The sequence below is a fragment of the Scyliorhinus torazame genome, chromosome 2, assembly GCF_047496885.1.
Source record: "Scyliorhinus torazame isolate Kashiwa2021f chromosome 2, sScyTor2.1, whole genome shotgun sequence".
Lineage (NCBI taxonomy): Eukaryota > Metazoa > Chordata > Chondrichthyes > Carcharhiniformes > Scyliorhinidae > Scyliorhinus > Scyliorhinus torazame.
The window spans coordinates 399,334,245-399,348,977 of NC_092708.1; the positions used below are offsets into that span (position 1 = coordinate 399,334,245).

General features: G+C 53.5%; 1 protein-coding gene across 1 annotated transcript in view; it reads right to left on the reverse strand.

The window, feature by feature from the left end:
- Positions 1 to 3,062: 3,062 nt before the first annotated feature.
- Positions 3,063 to 14,733, reverse strand: part of LOC140406291 (cholesterol 24-hydroxylase-like) — a 201,133-nt gene continuing 189,462 nt past the window's right edge. The window contains exon 15 of the mRNA XM_072494406.1: positions 3,063 to 4,939. Within this exon, the coding sequence (XP_072350507.1) occupies positions 4,757 to 4,939 (183 nt within the window). The 3' untranslated portion in view covers positions 3,063 to 4,756. The remainder of the gene's footprint in view (positions 4,940 to 14,733) is intronic.

Consider the following 14,733-nt stretch of genomic DNA (forward strand, 5'->3'; position numbering starts at 1 on the left):
TACTGGGCAATCCGATTGACCATGTCGGATATGCGGGGGAGAGGGTACGCGTCTAGTTGTGTGTACCTGTTGATGGTCTGGCTATAGTCAATGACCATCCTTTGTTTCTCCCCTGTCTTCACTACTACCACCTGCGCTCTCCAGGGACTATTGCTGGCCTGGATTATGCCCTCCTTTAGTAGCCGCTGGACTTCGGAGCGAATGAAGGTCCGGTCCTGGGCGCTGTACCGTCTGCTCCTAGTGGCGACGGGTTTGCAATCCGGGGTGAGGTTCGCAAACAAGGACGGGGGTTGCACCTTGAGGGTGGCGAGGCCGCAGATAGTGAGTGGGGGTATGGGGCCGCCGAATTTAAACGTAAGGCCCTGTAGGTTACATTGAAAATCTAAGCCCAGCAAGGTGGGGGCACAGAGTTGGGGAAGGACGTTAAGTTTGTAGTTTTTGAATTCCCTCCCCTGTACCGTTAGGGTAACTATGCAGAATCCCTGGATCTGTACGGAGTGGGATCCTGCGGCTAGGCAAATCTTTTCTGCGCTGGGGTAGGTAGTTAAGGAACAGCGTCTTACCGTGTCGGGATGTATAAAACTTTCCGTGCTCCCGGAGTCGACTAGGCATGGCGTCTCGTGGCCGTTAATTAGGACCGTTGTCGTCGTCGTCTGGAGAGTCCGGGGCCGAGCCTGATCGAGCGTAACCGAAGCGAGCCGTGGTTGTAGTAGTGGGGTGGGGTCCGTTGTTGCCGTCCAAGAGGACGTCGGGGATGGATAAAATGGCCGCCCCCATACCTCGCCCGTAGATGAGGGGTCACAAGATGGCGTCGGGGGTGGACAAAATGGCCGCCCCCATGCGTCGTACAGGTCGGGGGCGGTCCAAGATGGCGGGTCCCCTCCTCCCCTCGTGGTGGTCGGGACCCAAAATGGCGGCGTCTGCGGGTCGCACATTGAGTGCTGGGGGGCGCTAGGACCGCGCGGAGTTCCCGGGCCGCGGGCGCTAGGACCGCGCGGAGTTCCTTTGGTGCGAGTTCCCGGGCCGCGGGCGCTAGGACCGTGCGGAGCTCCCTCGCTGGGGACCGGCAGGTCAGTGCGAGCGCTGGGACAGTGAGGAGGTCCCTCGCCGGGGACGGAGGTCGGGGTCCAGGTGAGTTGTATTGCCGGCGGGTCAGGCGTGGGGCGCGGGACGGGGGTGAGGGACCAGGTCGGCGGCGTTGGCGGGTCAGGCGTGGGGCGCGGGACGGGGGCGATCGACACGGACGACCAGACCGCCCGACCGACTCGTGGCGTCGATGTAAAACAAAGATGGACTGTCCAATGAACATTTTGTTTTCACATATCCTCTGTAAATAGTTGTAACAGGACGATACTGTCCAATACGGTCCTACCATGTAACTGTTCTCTCCTCCCAGGACCAGTACTGTAAACCCTTACCACCATACGAAGCATCACCCCGCCGGGTTCATTTTTGACAAGGGGTGAATGTGGTAGTATGTATTGGGGGTCATGTGGGACTGGAAGCCCTAATGTCATTGGCTGACAGATCCCGGGTCCTGGTTGGCCGTTGACCTCATACTCCGCCCTGAAGGCGAAGTATAAGAAGCCGGTGCCTTCCCCCGCAGGCCAGTTTACTATCGGGCTGCTGGGGAACAGACACGCTTAATAAATTGTGGCGCACAAAGACTCCGTGAGACAAACAGAGTGAAGTCGATGAGGCTTTATTAAGCGTGTCTGTTCCCCAGCAGCCCGATAGTAAACTGGCATGCGGGGGAAGGCACCGGCTTCTTATACTTCGCCTTCAGGGCGGAGTATGAGGTCAACGGCCAACCAGGAGCCGGGATCTGTCAGCCAATGACATTAGGGCTTCCAGTCCCACATGACCCCCAATACATACTACCACAGCCTTACCGTTTCTGGGTGGATAAAGCTCTCCGTGCTCCCGGAGTCGGAGAGGCAGGGAGTGTCGCGCCCGTTGATCTGGACCTGCATCATGGAGTTTCGCAGGTGCTTTGGCTGCGATTGGTCGAGGGTGATCGCTCCCAGTTGCGGGTAGTCCGAGTCCTCAGCCGAGTAGGATTCACAAAATGGCCACCGCCATCGGCCGCATGTGTCGGGTCTAGAAGATGGCCGCCGCCAAGATGGCCACCCCCATGACTCGCACGAGGCCGATGATGCGTCAGAAAGGGGCGTGTCCGGTCGGTGCGCAGCCGCGTTGCGGGGCCTACGGGCCTGTGAGCCTGATTTTCGGGCCTGATGATCTTTTTGTTTCAGGGCCTTGGGCCTGGCCAGGCAGACCCTCGCAAAATGCCCCTTTTTTCCGCAGTCGCTGCAGATGGCGGAGCGGGCTGGGCAGCTTTTACGTGGATGCTGGCCCTGCCCACAGATATAGCACGGTGTGCCTCCGGTCTGGGCAGGTCGCCGCGTGGCGCAGTCCCGTAGCGTGGCCGAGTCTGGGGAAGTCCGAGGGGAGCTAGCAGGGTCCGCGGGGTACGTGCCTAGGTTGTGGCGGGCCACTTCCAGTGAGGTGGCGAGCGTTACCGTGTCCTGAACGTCTTTAGCTCCATTTTCGAGGATGCGCTGCCTGATATAGGTCGAACGGATGCTGGACACGAAGGCGTCTCGGATGTGTAGGTTCATGTGGACCTCCCCCGTCACATCCTGATGGTTGCAGTTCCTGGCGAGTGCGGTGAGCTTTTCCACATACTCGTCCAGTGTTTCCCCTGAGCGCTGCCGGCAGGTAGAGAGCAGGTGCCGTGCATGTACCTCATTTATGGGTGTGACGAAATGCTTTCGCAGGATCTCGATTGCCTCGTCGTAAGTGGTCGCCTTCTCGATCATGGCGGAGATTCTATGGCTCACCCGGGCGTGGAGTAGGCGCAGCTTGCGACGCCCTAGGACGGGAGCTTCCGAGGATTCCAGGTAGGCCTCGAAGCAGCGGAGCCAGTACTTAAACATTTATTTGGCCTCCGGTGTCCGTGCTTCCAGGTTGAGCTTTTCTGGCTTGAGACTGGCGGCGTCCATCCTAACGTAGTCTGCTTATTAAATTGTAGTGCCCTCAATAACGACACGAGAGTGTGGAATGGTAAATGAAGGCTTTAATAAGCAGAGAACTAGCCAGCTACAGAGACGTGTGTTTACTGAGTGCCGCCTACAGGGCATCACCTTATATACGGCTCCCTGGTGGGCGGAGCAGGAGGCGGAGTCCCCCAGGGTTCCAAACCCGGTCTTAAAGGGGCATCACCTACATGGTGTTAAGGGTACAGTAACCATTCATCACAAGGAGAAATTTGGGCTGGCGAGAGGGAATGAGTTCAGGTCCGTGCAGGTGCGAGACTTTCTACACAGACAGATTCCGTCCTTCCCACGCCTGCCACTCAGGGGAATCCAGGACAGGGTAGTGTCCAGTGGATGGGTGGGGGAGGGGATGGTCTTGGATATATATAAAGAACTTATGGGAGCAGAGGAGACACAGACCGAGGAGCTGAAGCTGAAGTGGGAAGAGGAGCTCGGAGGTGAGATGGAAGAGGGCTTATGGGCGGAGGTGTTGAGCAGGGTAAACGCGACCACAACATGCGCCAGGCTCAGCCTGATTCAATTCAAGGTCGTCCACTGGGCCCACATGACAGCGGCCCGGATGAGTAAATTTTTCGGATTGGAGGACAGGTGCGCCAGATGTTCGGGAGGCCAGCGAACCACGTCCACATGTTCTGGGCATGTCCAAAACTCAGGGGGTACTGGCAGGGATTCACGGATGTTATGTCCCGGGTACTGAAAACAAGGGTGGTGATGAGTCCAGAGGTGGCGGTCTTTGGGGTTTCGGAGGACCCGGGAGTCCAGGAGGAGAGAGAGGCTGACGTTCCGGCCTTTGCTTCCCTGGTAGCCTGGCGACGAATTCTGCAGGCATGGAGGGACTCAAAGCCCCCGGAGTCGGAGACCTGGCTGTCGGACATGGCGTGCTTTCTCGGTCTGGAGAAGATTAAGTCCGCTCTGAGAGGGTCGCTGTCAGGGCAACCATTTATCGACTTCTTCGTGGAAAATTAATCGTCAGCAGGGGGAGAGGTTAGGGTATCGTAGGTAAGGGGGGTGGGTAGGCTGGTCCTTGTGGGAAGGGAGCTGGTTTTCTTGCAGTATAATGACTGTTTTTTGCACACTGTTTTCTATGATTGTTGTTTTTTGTGCCAAAATGTCTTAATAAAATTGTTAATCAAAAAAAAATAATCGGATAAATCCATGAAAGGACATAAAGATCACAGGACAATGGGGAATGAGTAGGGAGTGGGACCAGCTGGATAGATCTCAAAGAACAGGGCATTACAGGCTGGAGGACCTGCAAGATTGTACAATGAAAATCGCTTATTGCCACAAGTAGGCTTCAAATGAAGTTACTGTGAAAAGCCCCTAGTCGCCACATTCCGGCGCCTGTTCGGGGAGGCTGTTACGGGAATTGAACCGTGCTGCTGGCCTGCCTTGGTCTGCTTTAAAAGCCAGCTATTTAGCCCAGTGCTAAACCAGCCCCTAATGCCTTGCCAGCATGATTTGAAAATGGGCTGCATATATCTCTGTGGCTGCTGTTGCATAGCGACATGAGTGACATTGAGTCTGTATTGGTGTCTCTCTCGGGTTTTGTGTGTGCCATGATTACAAAAGACAGCGGATTCAATCATTCCTCGCGGACCAGTCCAGTCCAACGGCAGCTCCCCAGTTGGTCTATTGGAAATGTTGTCGAGCCTGTCGCGAGCAGCCTGGATCTGACCTCCTGCAAGCCTTCTCTCTCAGTCCTCTGCTGGTAAAGGGCCGTGTTGGCTTTTGGATGATTCTGACCTTGGTGTCAAAGTGCACACAACGCCATCCTGAGGTCGGAGAGTTCCTGAGTCCAGAATGTTGTACGTTTGGCCCGGTACAAGCTGGAATTCAAACCGCTGCAGGAATTTGCACAAAATCACTTTTGCCTCCATCTGAAAAAGAAAATCAGCCTTAATAATAATCATGCACCAGGCACAACACGACACAAAGCAGCATCAGGGACTGAGCATTACCCTGCGAATACTGGGCTGCATTCCCCAGTCCCCGAGCCCCGGGTTTCTCATTCGCTCGTCACCGGATTCTATTCTCCCGTCACTTGTCAATGAGATTTCCCATTGAAGCCACCCCGCCCAGCAGAGAAACCCACGGGGGGGGGGGGGGGGGGGTGCACTGCACAGAAACCCGTGGGCGGGGGGGTACACTACCCAGAAACCCGCGGGCGGGGGGTACACTGCCCAGAAACCCGTGGGCGGGGGGGTACACTACCCAGAAACCCGCGGGCGGGGGGGTACACTGCCCAGAAACCCACGGGCGGGGGGGTACACTACCCGGAAACCCGCGGGCGGGGGGGTACCCATTGTATCATGGAGTTCAACCAACCTCCCCCTTTAATGGATTGTTGCATTTGAAGCACACGGCTTGTTCCCCAGGTGTGATATTACAATTATGGACACGTGGGTTTTTCAACACAAAACAATGTTTATTCCATGAACTCAACTTAACCTTTTAAATAAACATTGGATCTCTTAACACCCCTTACTTCAAAGATAACCCTGAAAATATTACAACACTAAATAATCCTTCAGTTATTCCTTTCAACATCCAAGAGACTTAACACCTTTAAACAGAATCACATCAGGTTAAAGGCTTTACTTTTATGAGTTTAAATCACCCAAATGATCCAGAGATAGTCTTTCATGGCAGAGATCACAGCAAATCCAGCTCAGTGCAAAACACAGACACTCCCCAAGCTCTTTTCCTCAAAACTGAAACTCAAAACTGCAAAATGGCTGAGCTAAAACCCAGCTCCACCCACACTCTGACATCACTGCATTTCTTAAAGTTACATTGCGTAAACATCCATTTCTTAAAGGCACTCTCACATGACAATATAAACTCGGTGAAAGGTGCTCTTTGGTCTGCCTGAAACTTGTTCATCTTCCAGTGCAAAGAATTGTTCCTGACCGAGTATTGCAGACTGGTCAAAGCCCAGGATTGGGTGCTGAGGGAGGGACTGAAGCTGGGGGCGGCTGACACAGAGGTGCAATGGGAGGAGGTCACTGCCTGAGAGCTTTCACTCAGAGTGAACCGAGGGACCGGGAATTGTCCAGACCCCCCTCGCCCTGTGTGACTCACATTGAATATGGGCGGTGAATATTACACGGAGCACAATTGTATTGAAGCACCTCAGCGAGCAGCTTGATGTATGTAGAGAACTTGAATATTATTGCACTTTGAGAATTGGCCATTTTGAAATGTTTGTAATGTCCTTTCAGGTATTTTACGAATAATCTATATGTTTGCCAAAAAAAAAAGTATCCGACAGGAAGCTGACGAGATTCACACCCTCTTTCTGTCTGAGCAGCAAGCAATGGGGCAACAAAGAGGGCTTATTTAAAAAAATATATAATTTTAATTCAAATTTTCACAAAATATCAACAACAAAATACAGAAAGAAAAGAACAACCCCCCCCCCCATATACATAAATAATAAATTAACAACCTTCATCAACATAAAGGCAAAAACCCCCCGGGTTGCTGCCGCTGCTGACCACCTTCTAACGCTCTGCCAGGAAGTCTAGGAACGGTTGCCACCGCCTGAAGACCCTTGCACAGATCCACTTAAGGCAAATTTCACCCTCTCCAATTTAATGAACCCCGCCATATCATTGATCCAGGATTCCACGCTTGGGGGCCTAGCATCATTCCACTGAAGAAGAATCCTTCGCCGGGCTACCAGGGACGCAAAGGCTGTTAGTAGCAGTGCAAAGTAATGTGCGAATGGAATTTAGTGCATCAGGGAGGACCTCTTGCCAGCGGGAGGCCGGGAGATTTTTGGACCGTAGGGCCAGCTGGACGGCCCTCCATACTGTCCCATTCTCCCTTTCTACCTGTCCGTTTCCCCGGGGGTTGTAGCTCGTTGTTCTGCTGGAGGCGATACCCCTGCTGAGCAGGATCTGACGTAGCTCATCACTCATGAATGAGGATCCCCTGTCACTGTGGATGTAGGTGGGGAATCCGAACAGAGTGAAGATAGAATTAAGGGCTTTAATGGTGGTGACAGACGTCATGTCGGGGCATGGGATGGCGAAGGGGAACCGGGAGTATTCATCGATCACACTGAGGAAATACGTGTGTCGGTTGGAGGAGGGGAGGGGGCCTTTGAAATCCACGCTGAGGCGTTCAAAGGGGCGGGAGGCCTTCACCAGGTGCGTGCGGTCCGGCCAGTAGAAGTGCAGTTTGCACTCCGCACCGACCTGGCAGTCTCTGGTGATCGTCCTTACTTCCTCGACGGAGTTGGGCAAATTTTGTGCCTTAATGAAGTGGTACAACCGAGTGACCCCTGGGTGACAAAGGCTGTCGTGCAGGGTCCGGAGTCGGTCTACCTGTGCGCTGGCACATGTACCTCGGGATAGGGCATCTGGGGGCTCGTTGAGTTTGCCAGGGCGATACTTAATCTCATAGTTATAGGTGGCGAGCTCGATTCTCCACCACAAGATTTTGTCATTTTTGATCTTGCCCCGCTGCGTGTTGTTGAACATGAAGGCTACCGACCGTTGGTCAGTGAGGAGAGTGAATCTCCTGCTGGCCAGGTAATGCCTCCAATGTCGAACAGCTTCAACGATAACCTGGGCCTCCTTTTCGACGGATGAGTGCTGAATTCCGGAGGCATGGAGGGTGCGGGAAAAGAATGCCACGGGCCTGCCTGCCTGGTTGAGGGTGGCGGCAAGGGCGACGTCTGGTGCATCGCTCTCGACTTGAAAGGGGAGGGTCTCGTCAACCGCGTGCATCGCGGCCTTGGCGATGTCGGACTCGATACGGTTGAAGGCCTGGTGAGCCTCGGCCGTCAATGGGAAACCGGAGTGAATGAGTGGGCGGGCCTTGTCCGCATAGTTAGGGACCCACTGGGAATAGTATCAGAAGAACCCCAGGCATCGTTTGAGGGCCATGGGGCAGTGGGGGAAGGGGAGTTCCATGAGGGGGCGCATGCGGTCGGGTTCGGACCCTAGAACTCCATTTTGCACAACATAGCCAAGGATGGCTAAGCGGTTGGTGCTGAACACGCACTTCTCCTTGTTGTAGGTTAGGTTCAGGAGTTTGGCGGTGTGGAGAAATTTGGAAAGGTTAGTGTCGTGGTCCAACTGGTCGTGGCCACAGATGGTGACGTTACCCAGATACGGGAAGGTGGCCCGCAGTCCGTACCGGTCAACCATTCGGTCCATCTCCCGTTGGAAGACCGAGACCCCATTAGTGACACCGAAGGGAACCCTAAGGAAGTGCTAAAGGCGGTCCTCCGCTTCAAACGCGGTGTACGGGCGGTCCGCCTTGCGGATGGGGAGCTGGTGGTAGGCAGATTTCAGGTCCACTGTAGAGAAGACCCGGTACTGTGCAATCTGATTCACCATATCAGATATGCGTGGGAGGGGGTACGCGTCGAGCTGCGTGTACCGATTGATGGTCTGACTGTAGTCAATGACCATCCTGTGTTTCTCCCCAGTCTTTACAACTACCACTTGAGCTCTCCAGGGGCTGTTGCTGGCCTCGATGATGTCTTCCCGCAGCAGCCGCTGGACCTCGGACCTGATGAAGGTCCTGTCCTGGGCGCTGTACCGTCTGCTCCTGGTGGCGACGGGTTTGCAATCCGGGGTGAGGTTTGCAAACAGGGAAGGCAGGTCGAGCTTAAGGGTCGTGAGGCCGCACACGGTGAGGGGTGGTAGGGGCCCGCCAAATTTCAGAGTTAGACTTTGGAGGTTGCACTGGAAGTCCAGGCCGAGTAGCAAGGCAGCGCAGAGGTTGGGGAGGACGTAGAGCCGGAAGTTGCTGAACTTTACGTCCTGGACGGTTCGGGTGGCGATGCAGTACCCCTGGATCGCCATGGAGTGGGATCCGGAGGCCAGGAAGATTCTCTGGGTAACGGGGTGTACCGCAATGGAGCACAGCCTTACCGTAGTGGGGTGGGTGAAGCTTTCTGTGTTCCCGGAGTCGAGAAGGCAAGGTGTCTTGTGGCCATCGACTTTCCCCGTCGTTGTCGCGGTTGCGAGGTTGTGTGGCCGGGACTGGTCGAGCGTGATGGAGGCGAGCTGCGGCTGGTGTTGGTGAGCCTCGGGCTGGTCGGCGGCGGTGGCAGGCGATGAACGGCCCGATGAGGAGCCCGACGAGCAGGGGTCCTGAGGCGCCGTCCAAAATGGCGGCGAAGATGGCGGCGCCCACGGCGGGCGGCGTTAAAGATGGCGGCGCCCATGGGGAGCACGAGGTCTGGTGGGGGGAAGATGGCGGCGCCCAAGGGCCGCACATGGGTTGCGGGGACGAAAATGGCGGCGCCCACGTGTCGCACGTGGGGGGTGCAGGAACAATGGGGCTGGTTACAGCGGCGATCGACCGGGCCTGGCACACCGCAGCGAAATGTCCCTTCTTCACGCAGGTCTTGAAGAGTGCGCTCCGCGCCAACCCCCCGGGGTTGGCTGGCTGCCGCGCGGCGCAGGCTTGGGGTTGGCTGGGGGCGGTCGCTGGTGGGGTCCACGATGTCCAGGAGGGGGACGCCGTGTGGTCAGGGGCGTACGCTTGTACATTACGGGAGGCTACCGTTAGTGAGGTTGCGAGTTTCTTGATTGCTGCGAGGTCGAGCGTACCCCCTTCTAAGAGGCGCTAGCGGATGTACGCCGACCCTATGCCCGTAGCGAAAGCGCCCCTGATTAGGGGATGAGAATGTTCAACGGTCGAAACTGCCTGGCAATCGCAGTTCCTCGTCAGGACGTGCAGGGCACGCCAGAAATCGTCCAATGACTCACCGGGGAGTTTTTGCCGAGTGGACAGGAGGTGCCTTGTGTAGAGTTTGTTGATCGGCCGGATGTAGTTCTCTTTTAGAAGCGCTATGGCCTCAGTGTAGTTGGGCGCGTCCCGGATAAGGGGAAAAATATCGGAGCTCAACCGTGTGTACAGGATCTGGAGTTTCTGTGTTTCTGAGGGTTCTTCTGTCGCTGATCCGAGGTAGCTTTCGAAGCAAGCTAGCCAGTGGTCGAAGGCCGACGTGGCGTCGTCTGCTTGAGGGTGCAGCTGCAGGCGATCTGGCTTGATGCGTAGTTCCATCGCTGTAATATCGCTGCTTAATAAATTGATGCACTATCAATTACGACGAGACGAGAGTAGAGAGTAATCGAGGCTTTATTACACAGAGATGTGTGGCCTCCTGCAGCTGCTACCGAAATGGCTGCAGCTCGGTGAGCACACACATTTATACTCCACCTACTGGGCGGAGCCAGCAGGCAGGGATCTACCCCCGTACCTGTAGTACAGCCTTACCGTATTACTTCTCATATACACCATGTACAAACAGTGGTGACTACCACATTATGGCGAGTAAACCTATGGTGAAACTGAGGGAGACTGAGGCCAGCCAAACTCTACTGCTGGGAGAAGACATGATCTTTCCACCCGACAGTACAGCAAATGCCAAAGTGTTGGTAAAGGGTATCGATGGTGGGCACCTGGAGCGCAGCCTTGCCTCAGGACTGGTGACCGGGGGAATCATCCTCCAGTTTGCCTGTGGACGGGGTTGATCTGTTCCTTGGCAATGACCTGGTGGGACCAAAAGTGATAACGTCGCCAGTTGTGTCAGAGACGCCAGCCGAGGTCAGGGGGACAGGAGAAGGTGCAGGAGAAGGTGCTCGGCATTGCGGCTGAATGTGTGGTAATCTGGTCTATGGCCAGACAAACTCTGTTCGAGGAGGATGAAGTGGCACTGCGGACAGATGACCCACTGTCTGGTTATCTGAGACCTTTTTCAGGAGTCTCGGGAACCTTAAGGAGGTCTTCCTTGGATGAGGCTGAGCGAGCTGACCCGTGATTAAACAGGTTAACTCAGACTGGCCAAACTGAAGCTGAGGCAACCCCTCAACGATACTACATTAAAAACGAGGTGATGGTGAGGAAGTGGAGAACCTCTCACAGACCTACAAACGAGGAGTGGACGGTGATCCACCAGGTCGAGGTGCTGCCGAGGGAAAGTGGGGAAATGTTAATGCTCGAACACAAAATCCCAGTGGCTGGGCCTGTTGGTGTATGGAAAAGCCAAGCCTGCATCAGGCAGCACTTTTACTGGCCACAGGTCCACAAAGGTGGAGTAAGGTTTTGCCAGAAAAGCACCAACCTACAATAAAACCTGCACCAATGATTACCGTGCTGGCATTGAGGAACCATTTAGCAAGGTGCCAGTGGACTGTAAGGGGCCTGTCCATGCTGGGTATAATAACACCGCTTGTATTATATAATAGCACACTGTGTGTTACAGGGTATAGCACTGTACATACTGTACAATAACTCACTTGGTGGCATGGTAGCACAGTGGTTAGCATTGTTGCTTCACAGCGCCAAGGTCCCGGGTTTGAGCCCCGGCTTGGGTCACTGTCTGTGCGGAGTCTGCACGTTCTCCCCGTGTCTGCGTGGGTTTCCTCCGGGTGCTCCGGTTTCCTCCCACAAGTCCGAAAGACGTGCTGTTAGGTGAATTGGACATTCTGAATTCTCCCTCTGTGTACCCGAACAGGCGCCGGAGTGTGGCGACGAGGGGATTTCCACAGTGTTAATGTAAGCCGACTTGTGGCAATAAAGGTTATTACAGTGTGTCTTGGTGAAAGTAAAGTCACCACAGTCCCAGATGACCATCGGCTGCTTTACCCTTTGAGAGAGAGAGCTGACTGGTGATGATTTAACCTGAGGGTCACCACACCTCAGGCGAGGGTCAAGGTTGAGGAGGAGGCGGGGCCTTCATGAATAACCGCAGCTGGTACGGGAATTGAACCCACGCTGCTGGCCTCGCTCTGCATCACAAACCAGCCGTCCAGTCAACTGAGTTAAACCGCCATGGTATGATACTCTTGTGTACATTATATCAGGGGCTTTTCAAAGTGTGGGTGATGGGCAGGTGTTGGAAAGGCGGCGAAGCGATCGGCTGTGCCGTTCCCGCGGTGATCCCGATCGCGGGAGAAGTGCCCCACAACCATTCCGGCTTTTACATTTGGAATGGTGGCCGTTGTCACCTTTTACATAGAAATAAATTAGGCTGTGTGGAGTCTTCTAGCCACAAGCAGCAGCAGAGGGCAGGTCACATGCCCTGCACCCATACCTGACATCCAGCCCTCGAGCAAAGTGCTTTTGCGCCAATTGAAGGAAATTAGTATCTCGATAAAAATAGTGTTGGAGAAATTAATGGGACTGAAAGCCGATAAATCCCCAGGGCCAGATAATCTACATCCCAGGATAGTAAAGGTGCTGGCTATGGAAATGGTAAATCTGTTGGTTATCATCTCCCAGAATTCTGTCGATTCTGGAACAGTCCGGCAGATTGGAGGGTGGTAAATGTAACCCCGACATTTAAAAAAGGAGGGAGGGAGGAAACAGGGAATCACAGACCAGTTAACCCAACATCAGTGATATACCCTCAATTATGACACGAGAGAGTGTACTCGTGAAACAAAGGCTTTAATAAACAGAGAACTTTGCCAGCCGGAGAGATGAGTGCTCACTGAGCGCCGCCCACAGGACGTCACCTTGTATCCGGCCCCTGGGAGGTGGAGCCGGAGGCGGAGTCCCCCGGGGTTCCAAACCCGGTCTTAAAGGGACATTACATGCATGATCTTAAAGGCACATTACCCATTCATCACAATCAGCAGTAGGGAAAATGCTAGAGTCTAATACAAATAGGACACTTAGAAAATATCAGCGGCATTAGAGAAAGATTTATGAAAGGGAAATTGTGTTTGACTAACTAGTAGAGTAGGTCAGGGTGAACCAGTGGGTGTGGCGCACTTCGATTTTCAGAAACATTTTGTTAAAGTCGCACGTAAGAGGATTGTGTGGAATTTATTTTTCATGCATGGGATGTGGGCATCATTGGCAAGGCCAGAATTTGTTGCCCATCCCTAATTACCCTTGAACTGAGTGCTTTATTTGCCCTTTTCAAGGGCATTTCAACGTCAATTGTATTGTTTGTTTTATTTTTAAAGTACCCAATTCTTTTTTTTTCCAATTAAGGGGCAATTTAGCATGCCCAATCCACCGACCCTGCACATCTTTTTGGGTTGTGGGGGTGAGGCCCTCACAGACACGAGGAGAATGGGCAAACTCCGCACGGACAGTGACCCGGGGCCAGGATCGAACCCGGTTCCTCAGCGCCGTGAGGCAGCAGCGCTAACCACTGCGCCACCGTGCCGCCCTAACTCAATCGTATTGTTGTGGGTCTGGAGTCACATGGAGGCCAGACCGGGTAAGGACGGCAGATTTCCTCCCCTAAAGGATATTAGTGACCCAGGTGGGTCTTTACAACAATGGTTTCATGGTCATCGTTAGACTTTTAATTCCAGTTTGTGATTGAATTCAAATTGCACCATCTGCTTACCCAGAGCATTACCCTGGTTCTCTGGATTACTAATCCAGTGGCAAGTACACCACACACTCCCCTAAATTAAAGCGCGTGGGGTTGGCAAGGATTGAGAATTGGTCAGCAGACAGGAAACAGAAAGTAAGAATAAATGGGTGTTTTACGAAGGGGCAGGCTGTGACTAGTGAGGTCCCAGTCGAACATCTGAGGTGGGGAAATTGCTGGAGTGTATGATCAAGGATGGGATAACTGAACACCTTGAAAAATGTTGGTCTAGCAGGGAGGACCAGCATGGACTTGTGAAGGCAAGGTCATGCCTGACTTAACTTACTGAATTTTTTGAAGAGGTATCTAAAGTTTGGGCAGAGGAATGTCAATGGATGTCATTTATGTGGACTTTCAGAAGGCATTTGATAAAGTCCCACAGAAAAGACTGTTGACTAAAGTGGATTCCTACCGAGTTGAGGGCATAGTACAGGGGCTGTTTAGCACTGGGCTAAATCGCTGGCTTTGAAAGCAGACCAAGGCAGGCCAGCAGCACGGTTCAATTCCCGTACCGGCCTCCCCGAACAGGTGCCGGAATGTGGCGACTAGGGGTGTTTCACAGTAACTTCATTGAAGCCTACTTGTGACAATAAGCGATTTTCATTTCCTTTCATTTCATAGTATTGACAAGGTTAGGAAACTATTTGAGTGACAGGTGACTGAGTGTGGGGAAAAGTACTCGAACTGGCAGGAGGTGATTAGTGGTGTACCACAGGAATCTGTGTTGGGGCCCCAATTATTCACATTATTCATTAATGACTTGGATGATGGCTATATCCAAATTTGCAATGATACAAAGTTAGGTGGCATTGTAGACAGTCTAGATGATGGCAGAAAATGGCAAGAAGATATTGGCAGACGGGCCTCTGGTGGCAGCTATGAAGGATTAAGTCGCACATCTGGTGGCTCCCACTCGGGATCTTTGGACCTTCCCCCCCGATTTTTTACCGGACTTGAACTGTAAAACCGATGACAGAGGCAATTGTGTACTGTATTCCCACATCGGTGCATGGAGAGAAGGACTAGGAGTGCTCGTAAAGGCAGAAACAGAAAGACAGAGAAGGCTTGGGCTGAAGCTGCAGCAGGAGACAGCATGGCGGAGGATCGGACCTCTGGTTTGTCGACCCAGCGGTCAACGGAGCAGCTGATGCAAGTTATTCAGGAAGGCTTCACTAAGCAGAAATGGGACTGCTTGGACCAGTACAGGCCCTTCGGCCCTCGATGTTGCAACGACCTGTGAAACCACTCTGAAGCCCATCTACACCATTCCCTTATCGTCCATATGTCTATCCAATGACCATTAGTGTT